The sequence below is a fragment of the Phaethon aethereus genome (assembly GCF_964289735.1).
Source record: "Phaethon aethereus genome assembly, chromosome: 14".
Lineage (NCBI taxonomy): Eukaryota > Metazoa > Chordata > Aves > Phaethontiformes > Phaethontidae > Phaethon > Phaethon aethereus.
In genome coordinates this window covers 13,790,369-13,814,351 of record NC_138590.1, presented here as the reverse complement: position 1 = coordinate 13,814,351, position 23,983 = coordinate 13,790,369, and the positions used below count along the sequence as shown (strand labels likewise).

The window sequence follows — 23,983 nt, the reverse complement described above, 5'->3', positions numbered from 1 at the left end:
ATATGGCATTGGTCCCACTCAGGCAAAAATCTAATTGACTTGTATAGCGTGTATATTTTGCAAGGTAACCAACTGAGCAATAGTCACCATATGAATGAAAAGTAATTACTTCTGCTGGGAAACTGAATCCATGACACAGCTTCCACAATACCTTCACCACAAGCCTGCATGCATCAGTGCTAGAGAAACCCCATAGCCAATAAAATGCCCATAACGAAATGGATGTGAAATCAGTTTAGTTTACAACAAGATCCCTACAATACTGTACTTTATCACTATACTGGTGGGGAAAAAAGAAGAAGTAGGTGTAGAGCTTCATTCCACGCAATAGGATAACCAATAGGGACAGAAACAGAAGGTTTGGGACACATGGGTTTATGTGGATCATATGACCTCAATATTGATCACATGTTATTTACATGTGCTTGAAAAACATGATCACACACATGTGAATCACATGTGAGTAAATGAGATTGGATCCTAAAGTCATGAGAGCTACTTGAAACTCCATGTGTGAAATCAGTAGGCACAAGCCTTAAAACCATGTAAACTTTTAACGAGAGTAGAAGATCCCAGTGAGGAGTCTTGGCTGTTACAGGAAAGGGTCACACCTCTGTTGCTTGCTCAGCATCCGCACCATGTCTGCAACATCAGTGCAATATGAAACAACAGTAAGAGAAATCAACGTTAACATCACCAGACCCCCTCTCCCACCTCCAGAAAGTCCAAGCAATTGCATTGCTCCCTTGCTTTCATGAATGCAGCAGGCAAACCAACCCACCTATTGCCCACCTGGTTTTTATCCAGTTTTGCTTCTTGGGCTCTTTTGCACCTACCGTAAACAAGCCAAGCTGCCCAGCTGCTGCATGAGCAGTTCCTCCCCCTTTCCCCGAGGTGCCCTCGGTGCCGGGGCTGAGACAGGCCGGGCAGGGCTGAGTGCCAGGCACAGCTTCCCCCATCCTGCCCATGGTGGGCACAAAACCCACCTGTGCTTTGGGGGCACAAGCCGGACCACGCACCTCTCCTCTAACAGCCAAGGTTCAGAGCAAAGTTTGAGAGGTTGGAGGCCATTTCATATCATTCATCCTGCAGGCATGACAAAACCTTCCCATTTCTGTCTATCATTGAGCTTAGCTTAGTTTGCAGTTAGAGGACTTCCAGAAGGATAAATGGATGCTAATGAAGAGGAGTGAAGGGCTAGCTGGATATAAGGTTTGTATCCAAAGTTTCTAGCCAGAGACAAGTAGAACCTCTAGTGTTTCCCAGGCTTATGTTCATTGGCCTCAGATGATGTTCCATGCCTGTAGCTGACTTCTGTGCATCCTATTTTTAATCTGACTGTTTACCTATCACCCAAGTAGGTTTTTATCCAGAGAAATCCCTATAAAGAAACAGTAGATACGTTAGTGGATCTGAACTAAAACTCCAGAGGCAAACACTCCTGCTTTGCTGAATATTTTAATATATTATGCCATCCCCGGAGGCCCTGGGCAGCTGCGCTCAGGGACTGTTGATCCAGGAGCACCAACAGCCCCAGCTGCATTGCCAGACAGTGGGAAATCCCAGGCAGTGTTCTGCACCGGGCAGCAGTGTCCCTGCTGCTCTTCTCCCCACAGCAAACCCTTCCCACCGGTTCAAGGTTTCTCCATGCAGACTCACCTCCAGCACTTCACATAGCTAGAAACCATCCACCAGTTCCTGGTCCTGTCTCCCAGCCTTCCTGCACTCCTCCTCTACTTGCCACAGCAGAAATGAGCCCAGAAGAGAGACAGACACTCTGTAACTAGGCGGTTCCCTAGAGGGACCCCATTTTATGAACAAGCACAGGATGGACAACTTGTTTTGCAGGCTATGAAATGTGCTTGAAAGGGATGCCTTGGGTTGTTGGAGGGTAATGACAATGTGGACACTAAATGTCAGGGCAGATGGATGTGACTCTCCTCTTCCCTGGGGCTTTTGCAAGGCAATGGGAGGAAGGAAGTTTTTTTTCCAGACCAGGATGGCTGGGTGCAACCTGCTTGCAGGGGCAGCCAGACCATTTCATGCAATTAAAGGACCTTCATCAAAGCCACAGGGATCTCCCAAACCTCTTCCGCAGTTGCAAGAATTGCGCTTTTGTTTAAAAAAAAATAATAAAAAATAGGGAACAAATCCTGCTACTGCCTTACCCTGCCTTTGCAGGGAATTTGCTGGTTCTCAAACCAAAGATGTCTTTTCACGCTGGGCAGTCTCATCCCCGCAGCCATCCATCCATGTGCTCCTACCCATCCCCTGGCAGACCCAGGGCTCAGAGTCGATGGCCAGCGCTGTGTCCTTCATTGCTGAGCTTCAGGCCTTGACCCAATAAAGTCAGCCCAGTGTTTGTTGTAAAAGCTCAGCTTCTGGATCTACCACCTGCTCTAAGGACAGTTCATCTTCTATGGAGATGGCAACAACTCGAGGTGCCATCACCCTGTGCTGCCAATGGGCTCTGGTCATGCAGGGTAAAAGAAAGGACCAGCCCTGCTGGGAAACCAAGCAAATTTGGCCTTAATAACTTTCAGCCAAGGAGGATAAATAATGACAAAGATGATGACGGACAAAGTGCCACGTTTGAGAGGAACAGACGGGAAGGTGCCTGGTTGCTGCAGCAACAAGGCCGGGCTTTCGGGAAGATGGGTTTTTCTTTCTCTTTTCACCTGCCAATCTTCCCCCCACATCCGCTGCGGGAGATGAGCGGTGACATTTACACTCCCACTAACAAGCTGGTTCGGTGATGGGCAGCTCTGCAGGAGAGCATCTGGTGTCATAGAGTCCGCGCAGAGAAAAGGGGAGGGTCCTCTCAAGCATTTAGCATAATGTGGGAATTTTCATTATTATGAGCACTGTTAGGGCAGGACCGTGCATGGAAACAGCAGGCAAAGCCTCAGTGGGGCATGCAGCGTTTCCTACCCTTCCTGTGGGTCTGGTCCGACAGCCGACAGGAGCAATGAGATGCCATTCTGCCCAGAGAACGTCTCTTCATGTGCTGCTGGGGGAGAGAAGGAAACAAAAAGGAGAAGGAAAAGGAGAGGATGAACAAGAAGTCAAGTGACACCACAGGAGCAATTTCACTTCTCAGCCTGGCTCATGATAGCAGGCTGTGTCATCAGCCATGTCCCCACAGTTCGGTGTTCCTCAGTGCCCCACTGAAGTTGTCCATGGCTTTGGCTCCTTGGAAGAAACCTTGTTATGGTGGCAGAGGTGAAACTCGGGCTGCTCTCTCCCTCCCGGCAGGTTTACCCACCATTGTGCCTCACTATGCTTTCCTTCGCCTTCCGGATAAGACAACTTTCAGTTCACCCAAACTGTTCCAATAATAATAGTAATAGTATTAATAATATTAATGATAGTAGTAGTAGTAATAATAATAATGCTACTGCAAAGTAAATGCAAGAAAAATACAACAGCTCTGAAATTAATTATATGAAATAGTATGAAACTGCTTTGGGTCATCTCCTCTCTTTTACTGGTCGATTTGCTGCTGGCATCAGGAGGAAAGTGAAAATTGAGAACCAGCAGCCTTTCCTGGCTGCAAGACCACTCTGCCGTTGCAGCCAGCTGAGAAGGTGTCCTGTTGGACCATGACCCCCAAACTGGGGGGTGGAAATACAATACCATGGCAAATAAAACTTGAAATTTGTGTATTCCTACACCCAGCAGAGTCAAGGAAGCCAGGTTTCCTATGGATCTGTGGCTGCAAGTCAAAGACCCATGTGGAGTCTCTGATGCCTAGTATGGATTGCGCTGATACATTCATTTGAGTGAGAGCATTAATAGGTTTTTTCTTGTCTACAGTGACATTCTTTTTCACAAAGCTTGGAGGTTCCTGATATCTTGGAGATCTCCACCCTTCTGTGAAATCAAGGTGAAAGTATGGGCTGAAAATTATTAGTAAGACATGGACAAATAGGTTGTTCCACCTCCTCCCCTGTCCCCATCCTTCCCTCTGAGCACAGAGCATGTGCTAATCAGCCACTTTTTATTAAGGAGCCAGGCTAAAAGATTATGGTATCAAGGAGGGCAGCCCACCTCTAGAGTCTTTGTCCCTCCCTGAAGCTGGTGCAGCCCCTTCAGACTTGAATTTGAAGAGGCAAAGTACATGACATGTTGTAACCCAGTTTTCTCAGAGTAATTGCTCTGCTTTTCTAAATCTTCACTAAAAAACTCCTTACAGTTTTCAGCTGGTGCTTAAAAGTATACCCAGTAATCTGCAGAGCAGAGATGACTGAACAAACGTACAGTCAAGCCTGGGGGAAAAAATGCATGCAGGCAGATTATAAATGACAAGATAAATAATCCTTCAAATACGGGAACTACAGAAATTAAGAGGATATTTGCAGAAATCTCTCCTTACAGAGAGCACACAGGAAGCATCAGCAAGGTTGCAAACTGACCAACGTATGGAGGTTATACAAGGGGGAAACCAAACCTGTCCACTAGCGGCGACCACCAGGTCCGCAGCGGTGCAACGCACGTGGCGACAGCAGCGAATCTCTTGGCGGCGATGGCAATCAGTGAAGCATGGAAAATGAGATCACTTGTGGAGCTTTTCCCAGTGACCAAAACTCTGTAGGGGTGACCCCTAACCAAAGCTCCGCATCTTTCAGCAGAGGGTTCAGGATGGAAAGTTGCTCCCAGTGGCACTGGAGCCTGCAGCAAGAGCTCCAGCTGGGCAGAAGCTTGGCAGCACACATGGGCAGTGGGGCCAGAAGAAGGAGAAGTAGAAAAAAAAATTTTTTGGCATTATTGACTGGAAACCTCCTTTCTTGTTAAAGAAAAAAAAAAAGAAGTTCTCTTCTGTTACAGGAGGTTTTATTCATTTTGAAAACTGAAATGTTTTCATGCTTTGCAGGTTAACTTTTTTGCCATCAAACTCTAATACAGCAAAAGACAGAATCCTTGTGCAAAACGTACTTTGCCGAAAGACAGTGCTGGTGTCAGGCAGACAGCTCTTGAATCGAAACCTTCCATGCTCATGTTGGTGTTGTTTTGGACTCTTTCGATATCGCTCCAATATAGTTTTCCGCTTCCTGAATCCTTGCCCTTCCTGAAAAGTGTGGGTTACTTATTGCAAAACCTGCCAAGCGAAGCAAGTGAATCAACTGTCCTACAAGGGCAAGGAACAAGCTGTGCCACCCACCGGTCCACGTGTCCACAGAGTAGCAGGGAGCACCAAGAACCATGAAGAGGCTTTGTTACCAACTGCAGACACTTCTGCAGGCATAAATATTATTCTTTAACGGCGTGGCTGAGTCTCAAACGGCCCATATGCAATTTTCCTCCCATGTCCAGGGAGCAGGGCTGTCAGTGCCCGTCAGACCCTGGTCACTCCAACAGATTTGCACTGGCCTGTTGGACTTGCCCTGGGGAATCTGTACTGGCAAATAAGGTGTCGAGCCAATATTGCAGAACAGTGACAAGCATGGAGCAGGGGACGTCTGTCTGGTTGCACTATAGAGGAAGCATGTCCTAGAAACAGGAACCTCGGACACTGAGCTGAGCCAAGCTTTTGGGTCCTGCTGCTGCCCAGGTTATCCTAACCCTGACAACCCAGATCCACCTGGTCAGCATGGAGGAAAAGGTTTTGAGAGCTACACTGAGTGACATCAGGGTTAGATGTGGGGACTCGGTTTCAGTAGCAGTGAAATGAGTCTTTCTGAAACTCATCTCTTCCCCAGAGAGCCATGACAATTCATTAGGCAATTGTAAAATCAGAATGTAGCTGCTGACTGAGTTGCGGTCCATTAATAGCCCTATTTATTGCCAAGCAAATAATTAGCTTAGACATGCATCAACGGGTCTTGATTGCATATGAAATAACTGCCTTATTACACAGAAATCAAATGAGTTTCTGAGAACAGCTCAGGTGTCACCTCAACCTCAGTATTGAAGAGGAAAATAAAAAAAAAAAAGAAAAAAACCCAGCCATTTCAATGTGTTGCTCAGCAACAGAATTTGCGGGGGAAACAATCTAGGAATGAAGGAATGAGCATTTCCAAGAGAACAGGTTATTTCAGGCGAGACGTCAGGGACAAGCAAATGTCACAGAAGAGGAAAACTTTTTTTTTTCCCCTCCTTTAATCAATAATTTAAACTAGGCATTTTGGGTAAAATAAGCATTTAAGTTAGCTGATTGAAAAAAGGAGATCCCAAACCTTTACAAAGAGTCACATTGCTGAAGAAACATTTATTTGTTTGTGTGAGGGAAATGTTAGATTTACTAGACACCGAATTAAAAATTGAAAATGCTCTTAGAAATGTCACCTGTTCATTTAAACAGGAAGATGATGTAATGCCAACATTGCTATATTGCGCAGCACCCCTCCCAGAGCCATCTCATATTAATTTTGTTGTTCTCCTTCCCACATGCCCTTCCCTCCCTCCCTTCTCATTTCTCTTCTAGGACAAGACAAGCGCGCTGAGTCTCAGCAATGTGGCGGGGGTTTTCTATATCCTCATCGGTGGGCTCGGACTAGCCATGCTGGTTGCCTTAATCGAGTTTTGTTACAAGTCCAGAAGTGAATCAAAGCGGATGAAGGTGGCAACCCATTCCCCGGCCTTTCACACCTTCTCTCTGATCCTACCCCAGCTCCAAAGCTGCCTACAGAGACGGACGCAGCCCACACCATGCGTGGAAAGCCAAGACATAGGGATAACGAAGTGACCATGTCACTCGACTTGCTAGAAAGGAATAGGAGCATCAGAGGAAGCTAAAAGAGGGACAAGTGGGCCGTAGTGGGGAGCTGATGCAAGATCAGACATGTGGCATAACGCTATTTCAAAATCCAGATATAGAGCAAAATCATAGCACGAACGGTGACAGGAACACATCGTCATTCCTTAAAATTAACGAATGCAGACTATGGCAACGCATGTGCAGCATGGATGAAGTTGCTGGGCTTGGTGTGATGCAGCCGTTACTGCGATATGAAAAAATCCCCAAACCCAAGCAGTTAACAGCAAGATAAAACTGGGGTAGCACGGTAGTGAATCAGATCCTGTTGTTCCCTTTGCTGGCACCCTGCTGGCACCATTTGCAGGTTGCCAACAGTGATATACGCTCAGAGCGTTGTTGCCCTGGAACAGATGATGTGGGTCTCCAAATTCAGAATGATGGGTCCTCTTAGACAGAAACTGGCCTTTAATGTCTCCTGTAATGTTTTTTTTTTCTCCACCCTGTCATGGTCTTGCAGAAGCTTACTTCCTATGACCCAGGAGATTTGTTTCAGCCCTAAATTCTGGTGTGCCTAAATTTCAAAGTGTCATGTCAAGAGTGGATTAGATTTGAGAGCCATGGGGATACACATTTAATGCAGCATCTGTGGAACAAGTACCTCCTGACTCAGATGACTAGCAGAGCCAATCCCTTACACAGATACCATTGTGTACAAGGGTGCAGACGGATCTGTGCTGTAGGAGTAACACATCCTTTTTCTTCCTCATCTTGACCTCTCCCATGAGCATGGAAGTCAGTACCAGCATACGAAGTATGTAGGGAGTTTCATAAAATTTAGAGAGATTTTCACTTCCTTGAGCACTGAAACTTACCCAGAATCAAAAGGAAAATAAGCAATTGTTTCTTTGGGTTTTACGTCACAATTTCACAACATGCTGAATGTTTTGTCAGCAATAATAACATTCCTAATTCACTGAAAATGTGCAATAGTTCTTTTCCCATTGAGGTTCAGAAACTTCTACAGGCAATGAGAGGTACATTGAGCACAGGGGTAAGACAATGCAAGCAATTAATGCCCCTGAATATACAAAAATTAAATTATAATTGCTCTCTACACTGTAAAGCTAGGTACGTCACAAATACACTGCGAAAGAGTGTCAGAATGCAATAGTTCCATAGTTTTAGCCTTAAGGAGGTTCAGCCCTGGTATTGGCTTCCCTGTGTTGCTAGAAATTACCCACTGATTCTCATCAGTGTTAGCTTGCTGTGCTCTTGCCATGTTAAAACCAGCCACTATGGGAAGGAATCGTTGCTCCCAACGTTAACATGTTCTAAGCTTGTCCCTTTGGCTGGCTCCCACCATCAGTGGCTGCCCCACAAAGCCATTCAGCAGAGTCCAGGCAAGTGCCCAGAAAGACAACTCGGATCCCCCTCTAAACCCAACCTCTGCTCAGCAAACCCCTACGGACCCCCCGGGCGAGCTGCGGATCCTGCCAGCACAGGAGACTGCTCCATGCCTGGCAAGGCACTAAGCTGACTGCTTCTGAATAGCTGTTCCTGATTTATCTGTTCTGGATAATTCTTCACCTGGATATCCCAGTCCAGAAAAGGCGATGGTGTCCTTAGGGATAGCTTAAACACAAAGAAAACAAATTAACTTTGTCTTTTAGTTTAATTGTTTTAAACAGGTGGTTTCCTTAGATGTCTGAAAGCAAACATTTTGGACAGTATCTGGAACAGGAAGATGAGATTTGGGTTCCTGAATTAGGTTTGCATTTCCTGGTTACCTCAGTCATCACTGTAGACAAAAACACAGGCACGTGCTCAGCTTCTCACACGAGGAGAGTTAAACATATGCTTGCAGTGAGTCAGAGGCCACCACACATAACAGCACCGGAGTAGTAATAGCATATCTATGGGGGAAGTGTGTATAATACCTCTGCTCAGATCCAGCATGACTGTTCTTATGTTGTAGAGTTTGAATAGTTTTTGCATATGGCATGTATGCTTTATACCCCAAAATACTGCTGAAACATTTAATTTTGAATGTAGAAGAGGTGCGAATGAACAGCAGATGCAGTAGGGACATGCAGAAAGCGAGAGTCTGAATGGAGACAAGGGGGGAGAGAACAGTGACAGAAAGACAACACTGGTTTATACTGTAATTTCTCCAACATTGCTAAGGACAGGGGGAGACCCCCCCGTCCTTCCTAAAAAGGGTTTTTGTTTAATCCCACAGCAATCAATCAACGAAGCCATACGGACATCAACCCTTCCCAGGCCGGCTGCAGCAGGAGGCAGTGGCGAAAACGGACGTGTGGTCAGCCACGATTTCCCCAAATCCATGCAGACGATCCCGTGCATGAGCCACAGCACCGGCATGTCCCTGGGAGCCACGGGATTATAATTGGCCTTTTGACCCATTGCCTGGGTGAGAGCAGGGGCAGCCCAACTCCACCCCCTCCAGAGCCAAAACCAAACCCAACACCAACAAGACAAACGATGATGACAGAAGGGACAATTGGATGGATCTTCTCAAGGAAATCGAATCTATTTCCCTTTTTATTTGCAAGCAGATCAGCCGGCAGGAGAACAGAAACAGGTCTGTACTGCAATAAGGAGAGTGTAATGGGATTTAACAGACTTGTGAACCATCCCTGATCAAAGAACCACTGGAACACTAATGAGGACTATGCCATTTTGTTTTAACTTGGTTGTTAATAAGTCTTAGTGTGTGCAATATATATATTTTTTCTTACTAATTCCTGTGGTGTCAGGGTAACATCAGCCCTTTCCCCCTTCCCTGCTCAGTCCTTCAATCTGGTTTAGTTTGGGATGCAAACCATAATGTCTGAGCTACTAACAGCAAAAAAGTAAATCTGATAAATGGCAAGTTGAACTCCCTGCAGGACGTCAGCATTGACCCCTTTTGTCCATCGTGATTCTGCCTTCCGTTGTTCTGTTGTGAACTCGGGCTGTGGAGTTATTGCAATGAGCTGCAAATGGCTCTCCCTGCAACAAGAAGAACTTGATGCGAGAAAGAACCTGAACAAAGACATGAGGCTGTTTTACAGGGGCAAAGTCGTGAGTGGGTTTGGAAACCCCACATAACCTGAGGACAAAGTGGTAATTCTTCCAGAGATTATGAGCGGTTGTTCCAGAGAAGAATCTCATCTGGAGTGTGCCTGGAGTGGAAAGCATCATGCATGGCAGACTGGAGCAGATGATTGGTCTAAGATCACGGTCGGCTGCTGTTTATGGAAGAGAGAAAGTAAATGCAGCATTCCCCTCACATGCAACTCTCCTGCCTAGGTTATTGGGGGCTAATAAGCAATTGTGAACCATTTCTTCATTGCTTAGCTTCTGTGTGTGCTTCCCGTGTGGTGGTCACATAAGGGAACCACTTGAGCTTGGAACAGACCATCTCAGGACATCCAGTTCTAGATGGCTGCCTATAACCAGTAAAACATGCTAGAAGTTACGGGGCTGCAATGGGAATATCCCTGCCTTTTTGCTCTGAAATCCCTTTATGGCCATTTTTCTAATAAAGAGGGACATTTTGTAGATACTTGGCCAGAATGGCTTCCTGGAAGGAACTGCCAAAGCAAACCAAGGAGGACACCCTACAAGAGCTTCATTCAAGCATCCATGACATTCGACAGCACCAAGGCTTGTCAAATTCAGCCCTCCCATTAAGTTGTGGCCTGTCTGGGTACAAAGCTAAAAGTAGCAGATTCCCACTCATGTATCCTTATGAAGGGGGAAGCATCCACAAGCCAGGAGAGCAGGTTGCTGACCTCAGACTCAATATTGCAGAAACCTGCACTGCCAGACAGGCAGCCGGGAGTCCAGCCACAGGCATGGAGATCAAAGAGGCAAGGATGGTTTTCCAGAACCACATAAAAGGTTCATTCTGTGAATCACTGGCATGGACAGACAAATGCTTCCCACCCCGATGGGCATGAGACACCTCTCCAGAAGTGAAGGATTCCCAGGGGAACATCTGGAGAGAGAGAAGATCTGCGGGGCAGGGACCACAGTGAACCCACTCAGCCTTGTCCTATCTCACAGGTCCATCACTGATGGCAAAGAAAGTTCAAAGCTTCTCACAGGATCCAGCAGATATCTGTCCAGGGACTGAGCTGCTATTGGACCGTTCTAAGCTACTTTTTCCATTTTATTTATCTTTTTTTTTTCTGCAACGTAGCAAGAGAAGAGCAGGAAAAGAAGAGAGGCAGATGAAGAGAAAGTGATGCAGGCAAATGACTGGCACAGGTCTATGAGGAGGATCTGTCTATGCAGCTGTCCATAAGTACAGCTGGAAGCTGCCTGAATGCCAGTTTCCATTAGCCTATGAATGTGCAAGAGCAATACGTTTACCACCTTTAACACCAGCCTGGTCTGAAGTATCATCTGTTCCATTTACCCACTTGTCATGCAACACTTTGGAGACCAGAAAGTCAGAGTCAAGGTCCTAAGCTCAGGCACAGCATGTCTTGTGCCAGTATGTTTTCCTCTCTCCGCCACTGGAAACCCTTGTGATCTTCATCTCTCATCGCCGAACATGAACTCTGTTATCAGCCACACCAAACACCTCTTCAGGTCACTTTGTGTTGGTTGTCATTGTTTATAATGTGCTTTTCTTAATTTTAACTTCAGTTCTGTGTAAGTGCTAGCACAGTGGAGTCAGCCCACAGGCTAGCCCGTTTCCATGCCCAGAGCACTCGGATGCATCTCCTGACCCAGCTCCTGCCACATCCCGGACCTCGCCACGGCAGTGCATCACTGGGTGCTGTGGCGGGAGCAGGCTGCCGAGACCCATCCGTGCCCTGTCCTCCTCCAAAGGCAGGACCACGTGGCAGCAGGTTGCGAGGAGCCCGACTGGACAGTTAGATGGTCTCATGAGAAGCAGCGTATCTGTGCTAGGACTGGCTGCCTGTGACGTGAAGATGCAGTTTTTAAAGGCTTTTGATCGGTGGAGGGGTTAAAAAAAAAAAAAAAAAAAGAGAATAGGACAAAAGCGTGGAAAATGTTAACTTGTAATATGTATTTTTACTACACTTTTCTTAAAAATAGAGTAATGGTAAAACTCCTAAAGACACTGACATTTTTTCTCAACAGGAATCCATATTTAACAGTTTTGGCTTTCATTAAATTTTGCTCTTTGGTACCTGGATCTTTTATTTAACAGCTATATTTGTTTTAGCTCACTTTTGTTTTTTCTTTCTTTTGTTTTTTCTTTTAGCAGTATCGCAAAGGATTTTGCTTTATCAAATGCAACAGTGTTTTTCTTTTCACATTCTCTTTTTTTCAAGCAACATTTTTATTGGTAATTATTATTTACACAAAAATGAAACTATCAGCTGGAATTTTAGTACCAAGGATCCATGATCCATTTTTCATACCTGTCCATGCCGTTTTGTGCCAGTGCTGGATGTGTGGAAATGAAAATGATGTTACCCCTCAGGCAATATCACCCAACCTGAATCAAACGAGATTTCCTTGATTATTGCTGTGTCTGACTTGTGAACAGCAGCCAAATAAACTGCTTCAGGTTGAAATTGGGAATCTATCTAATATTTACCCAAGAGTCAGGGAACAAAACATTCATTGGTTTCAAAGTAAATGATTTTGCTTTGTTGGAGTTTTGTGGGGTTATTTGTGGAGGAGGGCTATTAGAGGATTTTAGCTTGTTTCTACAAAGAGAGACAACATGGTCAGCTCAGAGCTAATTCAGAACCAGCACTGGTCCAAAAATCCTCACCAGGATCAGCTTTCCTAGGAGCTCCCATGCTGTTTCAGGGGCTTGGACATCCAGGATGTTTCTCACTCAGTTTTCACACAATTAACCTGCTAAATTCCTCATCCAAAAGGGGCAAAGAGAGTAGAATTTAAAGGGTCTTGGACATTTATGCAGGTGCTGACAGCTGCTGAGATTAACTGTAGTCATTAATGTCGTGCCCTAACATAGCACTTGGTGTCACAGATCTGGAAGGGTTTCCCTTCCCCATATTGTCATTCCCATTTATTGGCTGGGGAATACCTTTTGAAAAGGACTGTGGATCCTCAGGCTTCAAAGCACGAGAGACTCCGAATCAACGGGGCCTAAAGGAGAGGCTTCCCATAGGCAAACTATGCTGGATCAGCCCATTTTGGTCTTCCACAATGACTCAGGCATCCAGCACTGTACTGTGGGCTTGGACCCTGTCTCAAAACACTTTTCTTGCTCAGTGGTTCACTCTTGGTTCCCAGTGGGGTTGCAGAAATACACAATAAATGTTTCTTTTTATCTTGGCATAAACAGGACAAAACTCCCTTCTAGTGGCAAAAGCAAATATTCCTTGTAAGAAAGTCTCCAGCAAGAATCCAAAACCATCTTCAGCTCTTGTTGAAGCAACCTTGAAGTGCAGCAGGTGAGGAACAGATGCACCACCCCGTCCATCCCTTTGATATGGGATGATAACCCTGGCACCAGGACACAAAGCTGGGATTCTCCAAAAAGATCTGGCTGGACTTGTTTTGCCACGTGCCTACCTGCCATTAAATGAAAGGAGAACTTACTCATCTAAACTCAGTGAAGGGATGGGGCAGGGGTGCATCAATGTTTGCTGTAACCCAGAGGGTACCACTAACCTGTTCAGCTTCAGCAACTCAGCCACATATCTCCACCAAAAGTTTCATGAGACGTGGGAAGTTTTCACTGTGAACACAGGCTTGTACTCAGTTTTCAATGACATGGACAGTCACGCAAGTCTCACACATGGCTCTGGGTCCCCAGGAGAGCATTTCTGTGCACATTTCTAACTAACATGCCGGTCTGCCACAGAGGGACACGTCAGAGCTCAGATGACCCATCACAGTGGTGTGTGGTACTCTTAGGACACTGCTGGTACTCTTCACTGCCATGGCATGAGAAATAACAGCACAGATTGGGGCTTAGCTAGTGGAGCTTGCTCTGAAGTACCACCTTGAAGACTGGAGGAGATGGGTTCAGGCCCTTCCCACCAGCAAAGGTACCAGCTTAACCCCAAATACCTTTTAGAGATCTGTGTGTCCTGCTCTCTGATGGCTTTTGTAGCTGCTGACCTCTCTTAAGCATAGATTCCCCAGTTGCCTTCATGTTACCTATGGACACAAATCAATTTGTCAGCCACCAGTGCTGGTCCTGTGTCTTGGCAGCCTGCTGCTGGCTGAAGCCCCATGCTTGCATCTCTGCTACCCAGTTAATTAAATAACAGAAATACAGGCATGTCACTGTGCCATGACCAGCTGCCCACCAGCCCACTGGAGGGCAGAGCTTTTGGGGCAAAATCCACATGCAAACCCCACCTCAAAAGATGCCAGACAGTGCCAGACAAAACTGCTTGGCCTCCATGTTGCCCCAGCTTCATTACGAAGATGACACCTCTTCTAGCTTCTTTCTTACACAGAGCTGCTTTGTTCTTTTCCAGGCACTTGGTCCTGATGCTTTCAGTGTATAAGAAGGATGAAATTAGTGTGCAAGGACCTGGAAAGGTCCTCCTAGGCATGGAGGGGCAGCTCCAAGCTGATCTCTCCGTCGGCATCCTGATCATTCCCACTCTGGGATTCCCCACTCAGCCCTGACCTGCAGCATCACCTCCCATTTCCCTTCTGTCCATCCCTGTCTCTCCTTCATCGGCACATCAGTCCCATCCTCAGCGCTGCCAACTACTCCTCCACAGGACTTGGAGTAGGCTCTGGGTATGTACATGGTCATTGTCTTATGGCAGATAAGTCTATATCACCATATAGCTTTAGAAAGCAGATTAAGTCACCTTCTTTTGGGATGGGGGCAGAGACGTGAATCCAGTTCCTCATTGGGCAGAAGTGATCCCATAACCCATCACACTGTACTCCGGCAGCAAGGAGCCTTTTTGCAAATGGGGTGTTATATGGAGCCACAATCTTGCAAAGTGCTAAGTTACCTGGCCGTTCCCAGAGCACTTCAATTAATCTCCTTTTTACTGAGGCACACTTATCCTGAGGATGCATGGCTGTCTGGCTGCCAGGGCTACACCTGGCTCGGGGACGGAGAGGGGAAGGGTGCTGGGCATCATCACCACCGAGCTGGTACCCGAGCGAACCCACCTGCCAAATGTGTGCAAGGGGAGGGCTGTCTCTAGAGCAGTGAATCCTCACCCCTAGAAGGGATATTGTGTTTAACTGGGCAATGTTTGCACATCCCTTCCTCATGCACTAATTATAATGCATGCACACACAGATATGCATACCCATATTAAGAGATGCCTTTGACAGCCCAAATTAGCTGTCAAGGTACCTTGCCATTCCTAAGGATCAATATGGTATAATGTAACAGCCACAAAATATGTTCATTACTGTGCAGGGCTGGTTTAACACGCTCTCCGGATCCCTTTGGCAGTAATCCCTCCTCTGTTCGAGCTGGCATCAAAATTAATGGCATGTCATGTTTTATAAGTCCTGACTTTTTAGATGAAAGGTACATGGTATTGTTTGCATCAGTATCACAGTGTAATAAATCAATGCTTTCCCATTGGAAGGATTTCAGAAAATTTCCCAACTTGGTCTCAGGAACTCAAAAGACAACCTGTCTGCCAGGCCATGGGCCAATAAAAAAAAACAGTTCCATAAAAACAGGAAGACAAAAAACTAACCATTTCATTGTAGTATTGTTACTGGCTTCGTGTAGGACACTGGAGCCAGGGCAGCAATGCCAAAGTTTCATGAGGCCCCATCGCACGCGGTGGTGCACAGCTCAAGGGAGCTGAGGAGGTTACGGACAAAACCGACAGAGGCTGGGGTGGGGAATACAGCCTGATTTCGCTTGACAGAGACAAAAGTAGAGTTTGCCTTCTGATTGACAGACCCTAGAACAAACGGCTCCCAATTTTCAGAAAAGCAGCAGGAAAGGAGAAGAAGAGCGAAGACGGAGCATGCCAGGACAGAGCACCCAGCAACCCCCAGAAGGTGCCCACAGAGCTATTGTCCCAGCTGCTTCGGTAGCTGCTGCCCAGACTGCAGTTCACTTACTTAATGACATCTCTACCAAGTAAAACTTAAATTCTCCTGCTCCCAGGAGCATATGTGCAAGACAGGAAGAGGCTGAACTTGAAAGGGGAGCCGTTTTGTTGCCTCAGATTAGCTCAAACTGTGTGACAAGCTTTCCTCACTTCAAAACCCATGTTGTTAACCTTGAAATCTGCATTATTAATATTGCAACATGAGTCCCATCAGGAGCTGCCGAAAGAGCTCTCCTGGACTTGTGACAGCTCGTCCTGTTTGATTCTAATCATATATGAATGCATGAGTTAAGAAGACATCATTAAAAGTACATTAAGTTTAATTATGCTAGCAGCCGCAGACAGTGGGAGCATCGGCTTAATGCAGAATGCATAATTAGATCAGGCCTAATCCATTAGATTCGTATTTGTTAAAGAAAATGTTCCCCGTCTATAAGTGTCACTACGAAGTGATCCATAGGGTTTGGAGGAATGACACTGTTTTCTGGGCGCTACTGTCCTCCTGCCCCCTCTCCCTGCCCATCAACCCTGTGCACGTTGCTGAGCCCTCGCTCAACTCATTGCACATTGCATCTAACAAAAGCACACACAAAAAAGCAGAGCAAGAAGATCCTCCGCTCAGGCAGCCAAGCCCTGGGGAGGTGCTGCAGTGGTTTAAAGCATTATGGACCCAGACCTCCTCTCCAAGGAGCTGGCACTGCCAGAGCAGTCTGTAGATGTAGAAGTGCACCCAGTCCCGGGTGGGTGGATGGCCTCACAACCCAGTTAGACCAGTGCAGACGAGCTCGGGGATGGAAACGGTGGGTGGTTGCAGCATGGCTGATGTCCTTTCACAGACTCCAGCCATCGTTGGCTGCAGAGTGGGTTAGGACAACTTTTCAAACCAAACAACAACAAAGGCAAAATCAAACAAAACCAATGAAAGCAAAAGTGTTTCAGCTCCTTTCAGGGCTGGTCCAGCTCTCTCCACTCACAGCAGGAGGGCAGTGGCAAGGGGCTGCGGCAGCAGGGAAGGTGGCATGTCCCTTGTCCCAGCGGTACAGCGCTACAAACCACCCGCCGCATTGATCGGCAGAGCAACCGCATTCGAGGAAAACCACCATCACCAGTGGGCTTGAGCTAAGCCCCGAGATGAGCACCGGTGGGTTGCCACCCCCGTCTTCACCCACAGCAGGGTCACAGGGATAACTGGTACCAGCAACCCCTTACACCCCCAAGCAGCGTCACCGCAGTAGGGACAACAAATCTGCCAGCGCCTGAGACCCCCGGTAATCAGGTTGCTGTGGCTTGGTGCTTCTCAGAGGGGGCACAGGGGGTCGATCCTGTAACCGTGCGCTTGTCCCATGGAGCCATGTCAGCAGCGGCTCCCAGCTCAGACCCGCGGCTGTGCCCACTGCCTTGGCAGGGCATTTCCCAGCTCCTGGAGGCAGTCCCAGAGGTGATGCACCTCACCGGCGCGCTGGCAAACCACGGTTCCCACGGGTCCACATGCGCACTGCCATCCTCCTTGCTATGGCGACGGCGAATTCACTATGAGCCTTTACCTGCCACAGGTTATTCACACCCATCGCCCCGCAGACTAACACAGCTCAGCACTGGACATGGAGAGGTTCTGCACAGTCGAGGTCCCCGTCGTGCTGGAGGGTGATTTCAGCTGATGTCCCCTCCAGCCTGGAGACAGAGCGGGCTGGAAAGGGGAAGAGGTCAAGGCCACCATGCAACACATGCCTGGCAGCTGTGAAGGCGCAGGAGCAACTGCGGTTCAGGAGGGAACCCAAGAGCCCCGCGCTCACCGGCGCTCATCACAGGCAGGAGATGCTTAAGCTTAACAGCTCAACCAAGCTCTCTAACACCTGCCTAAGTGCTGAATATTATTGCTATTAAAATATTGTGGTCTCTTGCTGTCTCTCCTCCGTGGAGCTAGGTAAGGGCTATGATTGGGAAACCACAACACAGAGGCACAACCCCACAGAAAGGGTAGACGGGCAGGATTAAAATCATTTTGAAGGTACCTTTTGCAGCCAAGGGCCAGCTCCAAATGGACCACGATTACTGGTTAGGCAATAACTGAGATTTCCAAGAAGTTTTCTGGATAAAGCACCTGCTAACTTAGGTTTGGGGAGGGCTTTTTGGTTTGGTTTGGGGGTGTTTTTTTGTTTGTTTGTTTGTTGTTTTTCTTTTTTGAGAGAGAGAAAATCCCTACCAGTCAGAGCATTTTATCCATATTTCATTTTCATCCTTGCCAGCTCCATCCCATCTCTGCCCTGCTCATGCAGTCAAGGGTGACACAGGCAGGTTAGGCTGTGCCATGGGGTCCAGGAGGGGATGGGATGCGGATCAGCAGCCCAGGGGACCCCTTCTGCCCCCCAATTTGCAATGCTGCGGGACACTTGTGCCATCCTGCCCACTGGGTAGGGTCAGGTTGGAGGACCCCACGGCTGTTTACTTGCCACAGAGGTGGTTTCCATGTTCTCTGTTTTTCAGGGTTTTTAACTGACGGTGGTCATCAGCATTTCTAATTTTAATCTAATAAACATAGGGGAAAGCCGGCTAAAGGCTGTTGTGATTTTCTTTCCCATTTGTGTGCTGAAGTGTGTCTGTTTGTCAATAGCCATCATAAGCTCAAGTCCTGGTTCAGGTGAGAAGTAGGGAAAGACATGGTAAACACTTGGGAAAACTGTCTTCTTCTAAGGAAGCAGTTAGTTTATAGTGAATTGTATGTACTCGTAGCTGCTGGCGTACTTTTTGGAAACAGTCTAACCTCATAAGGCCTTTTAGGGAAAGCATTGATCTTTCTAAATGGGCAGCAATCCGTACGTTCAAAGTGAGCATCGTGTGCACGCATGTTTGCACACATGTGCATCTGTGCGTCATTTAAAAATAAAGCATCAGCCCCCCCAAAAAATCAAAGAGGAGCACAAAGGGCAGTTCTTTGGAGAAAGAAATGTCAGGACCTTTATATCCTCACAATCAATTCCCTTTAGTGTGGTAATCCATGCAGCAAGATGAAAGGGCAATCCCGGCCCTGTTAATTGTTCGTTCCAAAGGAAAACAGCTAAATTGTTAGGACCGCACTCACTGAGCCTTCAAAGGGAAATCGACGTTAACCCCTCCCTGGCCAGTTTGCCCCAGGCCAACCACTGGCATCCCTGATGGGAGATGGGTTGTAGCTGCAATCCTGGCAGCCACAGGCCATATATTCTCAGGGACCCGTAAGCAAGTTTTAGGCTCTAACAACCCTCTCTGAGACCCCACCAGACATCTGGCAGAATTCAGCAAGACGTCAAATATCTCTTATCTACCCTGCAGTATATTTTGACAGGATCCTGACACAGCGACACGACTGCAGCGTGATCAGCTCTTAGGTTTCATTTGAAGAAGTGTTGTCGCTCTGGTGTAAATCTACCCACCCCTCTCAGACCATATGCCATCTTTTTAGTACATTTGCCGATTATCCAAAAAGCACTGAGAGAGCCTGAACACTGCTCCAATGCCTCCCGGGCCCTCTTGTACAATAATCAGCACAGAAAGGGCTGCAACATCCCTTTCTGAAAAAACTGAGGCACAGAAGGATTCCCGTGGGACTGGTGCTACACAAGAAGCCTCTTGTAGGCAGAAGGACAGGCCACTGCCTGGTCTCCTGGCTCCCAGAGGGCTCCACTCTTCTGCAGTCAGCAGGTCACCCCACCGAGACCATCCTGACCCTTCCATGAAGCCCAGAGCCCAGCATGTCCAGAAACAGAGTGCATGCCCACACTGCAAACCCTCATCCTTTTTAAAAGGGTTTTGTGATGCCATGAGTTTGTGCCGGGTTGGAGAGGAAGGGAATAGCCTGTGGTTTGACGCAGTAAGGCAAGAGAAACTCCACTTCAGCCGTCCTCTCTTTCTGTTTTCTTGAAGGGACCGAAACATTAATTCGGGAAGGTATTTTCAGGCTTAAGAGGAACAAAGCCCAGATGTGTAGGTTTGCAGTAAGTGCTCTGAGTCCAGGCTGCTAGGTCTTCTAATTAGCTGGGACCTCACAGCAGCAGCACTACCTTCCTCCACAGGGCACAGGGATGGCTTTCCAGGACAGGGTTGTCATCGCTGGTGCTCCCGGTGTCGCCTGGTGCCACACAGAGGACCACACGTGTGCTACGTGGTGGGGTGTAGAGGCCTGTACCTGGAGGTCGGTGGAGAAAGGGTTAACTCCGCCCTCAGCTATTAGCTGCCAAGCTGGGCCAGACTGGGAGGAACTGGGAGATTACCAGGAGCTATAGATGTGTGCTGGGAGGGCTTTGCTGGGAGAGCTGGGCTGGGGCGCAGGCATGGCTGGGGTTTAGGGAGGGGTGAGGCGGCAGTTTGCCGCACTGATGCGGGGAGGCTTCCGCCATTAGTCGCTGCCTGCGTCCTCCCTCGGACCCGTGGGGGAGACGGGAGAAAAGGCACCTGCTTGCTTTTAATACCACAGGCAGGAGGGGAAACGCCGTCGATGCCGTCCTCCTTCTGGCTGCTGAGCTGGTCTCCGGGCCGGCGCGTAGCAGGGAAAGTCTCCTGGTCCCGGGCTGCGGGACCAGCGCTTAATCCCATCAACAGCAAGAAGTTCTGCGGCTGCTGGCAGAGACAGGAGGCTGCTGGGCGGGAGTAACGGGAGGCAGATTAAAAGGGAAAGTAGATTAAAAAGGGTCAGGAGAGATGCTGAAAGCTGCTGAATAATGTGCCTGGGGCTTCACAGGAGGCTGGCGCACAGGCAGGGAGAACAACACTGACAGTGAAGGGAACCAGGGCCCAGCAAGGGAGAATTCCTGTACGCTGAGCAGTGGCAGAGCGCAGAAATGCAGGCCCTCGAGTGACAGAAACCAACTACTTCCCAGGCCAGCAAATACTTTTTGGTAACTACAGTGTGTCAGGTAGTGCTGTGTGCCAGGAAGACCAAAGAGCCTATCTCCAGGCCAGAGAGGAATAACCAAACCCATGCAAGCAGTCTGCAAATGAGAAAAAGCCGTGTGCTTTCCCAAAGATAGATCATGACAGACTGCTGTGCTTTGTTTTCTTTTGTGGTTTTGTCTTTCTCCTGAAGATGCTTGTGTTTCTAAGTGAGGGAGGTGTGGTATGTTTAATGTAAATGAGCTTCACAAAAACATTTGATTTTGTGGGGGAGCTCATTAGCTAAAATGAAGACTATAGAAGAAGAGTTGTCAAAGTGCAACATCTAAAGAGAAGATAATGATAAGCATAACTGGGTGGAAGGAAAGGTACCGATATAGTTTCACTGAAGGATTTATTTTGCAACCACTATTAATTCACATGAAGAATTGAAAGACTTTCAAATCTGGGGGATAGAAAGACAGGATGAAAGGCAAGGGTTCAACATCATGACTGAGGGGCTGACTGCAGGACTGCCTAGTGCTGGAAAGAGCAGATGAAGATCTGGGTATGCTTGCCGATTGCTTGCATGGCTGTTGGCCACCAATGGGACAACATGCTACAGTCGTTAAAAAAAGGAAAGGGGGTTGGGGGGAAGCAAACGCATTCAAGGGTCACAGCAAGAGGGTTCCAGCTGGGAGAAACCTTTGGTGATGCCAAAAATGTTATGCATAATCCTGGCCAGCCACCATTGAGAAAGCTGACCTGAAACTGGAATAACTGGGAATTCAGTAATGCAGGAAATCCTTTCCAGCCTCCTTCATGTTCCTGCCCACCAGCAGTGTGGTGGCCACTGTCACCTAAACAGCCTCTATCTATGAAATGCCTTCTCTGCGATGTCCCAGGGGCTTGTAACCCTACTCATGAGGTTACTGGGCCGTGGACTTGCCGAGAGAAAGAGGGCTCTCCCCTCTGCAGGCTACCTAGCCCCAAATTGTGTCTCCAAAAAGTTTTTGAACCTGCCCGGGAAATCTGTCCTGAAATTTAAGCAGGCAGCAAAGCAAGATAGAGAAGGGACCAAGGACACAGAGATGGTAGATAATGAGAGGAGGGTGATAAAACAGATGCTGGTGCGTAACGAGTACCCCGTAACCAGCAGTGATGGGGCTTGCCCCCAGCCAGCCGGTTCACGAGGCGCAGCAAGGCTGCGAGCACAGCGCCGCGCAAGCCGCGAGGGAGCGGAAAGCGCCGTGACGCTCCGTAGGTGTTACTTTTCTGATTTAATAAGCTTTGGCTGCTCCCTGCGAATGTGCCGGCTCCCTTCAGAGGTGCCAGCTATGTAACTGGGGCATCGCTCCGGCCCCCGTTGTCAGCATCTCTCGAAGGTGAGAGAAAACTCGTACGAGCACCAGGTTTGCTGGCTTTGAGAGGCGCTGGGCTGAGAACAGCCCGCCTCGGAAATACTACTGAGCCGATACATGGGGCTCCTCCTACGCTTGGCAGGGAGGGAAGGCTTAAAAGCATAATTTGTACAGAAATAAAAAAGCAGCGTCTTTGTGCCAGCTGGCTGGGAGGCAGCAAGGTACAGCCGGGAAAACATGATTTTGTTTGGTGGGTTTGTTATCTCTGCGGTAGAGACTGGCTTGTAATCACTGCTTTTTACCACTTCTAGGTGGATTACGTGTTAAAGAGTGGGCTGTTTCCTACAGTGCCCTGATATGTAAATTGTGGAGCAGTAGGTTTTTAGCAAGGTGTTTCTGAAGAGCTGGGATGATGGCAGTGAGGCCAGGGATGACCCCGTGGAGTGAGGTGCTGTCTCCTTGCTGCTCGGATCTGGCTTACCAGGTGCTGCACATCCCAAATGCACCCCTCCCCACAGTCCTGAAGCCCTGAGCAGTCCTTTGCCACCAGCAATGAAGGAGAGGAGGTGCCCAAAGTGCAAGTTACCTTGGAAGTATTTGGAAACCCAGGCGCTCCTCCATGGCTCAGGTCAGTGTTTGGACAATTTCTGACATTTTCCCATTTCCACCCATTTCAGGAGAGCAAACATCCCAAGGTTTTCCCCTGACACTATAAGAACGGGGAGATGTGTCCCCCCGGGTGATGGGAGGGGGCAAGCCAGCTCACGAGGGACCTGGTGGTACAGAAGCCACAGTGGCTCCCTCAGGAATCAGCGACTTCTGGGCAACAGCAGGGCCAAAAGCATTTGGGCCTTAAAAGCCACGGAAGATCTTTCTTATGATGGCATATTTCTTTCACTGGCTGATTGCTTTTCCCTCCTCCCCTCTGCTATTTGTCATGTGTAAACATATTTTAAGAAAAAATGAATTCCTCAGATCCCACCGTGTGTCCATAAATGGTTGTTCTGGTAAGCACTACAAAAGGCAGGGGATCCAGATGGCTGGTGAATATTGCACTGATCCTGTTTTCACATGGCAGCAGAAGTCCTCCCAAAGGAGCAAGGAGGAAGATCTCATCATGTCTGACCACTTAGAAACCAACTTTGGGTCCCACCAGTGCCAAAGTCCCAGGACATATTCTCTTGCTCTGATTTACAGTTACAGCCATGGAGAGCTTTCTCTTGCAAGATAAAAGCAGGCTAAAAGCAGCTGAGAGAGGAACTTCAGAAAAGATGACAGCAATGTGAGCTTCTCCTGCTCGTGGAGTTCAGCAAAGCCCAGCTGCAGTGCTGCGGACGCCGCCGGCCGCCTTGCATAGCAAGGGCCAAACGATTGGGATAATTGCTCTCCCAGCAATACCCTGACTATGTACATTTAGGTTTCAATTAATTTACTGGCTCTAAATGAGCTGCCTCCTATTGCTTTCAGCAATCAAGTCTTGTTAATTGAAAATAGTGTTTATCTTATCTCTAGGAGAAGGCTGGACAAAAGTAGGGCAACAAAAATCCAGTGTGAAGGTAGCAGCAAGTGAAAGAAGGGGAACATGAAGCCAAGGAAGGATGGCGGCCAGGGTGGCTGAGGGGAAAATGTTGAGGCTTTTTCGTTTTATTCTCAATGGCTTCAATGCTTTCAGAGTGTCCTGATTTGGAAGGTGTTTTTTCTTCATCTGGACTCCTGTGGTCCCACTTTCAGCTGGTTGTGTGCTGTCGGTGGGGTTACGTGTGCTTGGGGGAGCACCGGCTCACGAACACAGGGTTTAGCCCCACTGCTCCCTCCGACGTCTCGGCGCTGGCAGGGGCCACTGGAGCACAGGGCGAGTAGCTCACACCTGGGTAAAACAGAGCACAAACAGTTGCATTTAATGCATTTCCTCGGGTGCCGGCTGAACCCCCACATGGTTGTTCATCCCATCTTTGTTTTCACAGGGGTAGCCATGCTCCTAGAGTGGCTGAAATGTCAAAAGTGTCTTGAAAATCAAGATCAATCAACCCAAAAAGCGCACCTCCTGCCCCGTTTCCCAA

The 23,983-nt window shown here is 47.9% G+C and overlaps 1 protein-coding gene across 4 annotated transcripts in view; it reads left to right on the top strand.

Moving 5' to 3' along the window:
• Positions 1 to 9,136, top strand: part of GRIA1 (glutamate ionotropic receptor AMPA type subunit 1) — a gene marked incomplete at its 5' end in the record, with an annotated part of 127,691 nt that extends 118,555 nt beyond the window's left edge. For all 4 annotated transcript variants that reach the window (XM_082006081.1, XM_082006080.1, XM_082006078.1 and 1 more), the window contains 2 exons: positions 6,425 to 6,559; positions 8,916 to 9,136. In XM_082006081.1, coding sequence (XP_081862207.1) covers positions 6,425 to 6,559; positions 8,916 to 9,104 — 324 coding nt within the window. In that variant the 3' untranslated portion in view covers positions 9,105 to 9,136. The remainder of the gene's footprint in view (positions 1 to 6,424; positions 6,560 to 8,915) is intronic.
• Between the last annotated feature and the right edge of the window lie 14,847 nt (positions 9,137 to 23,983).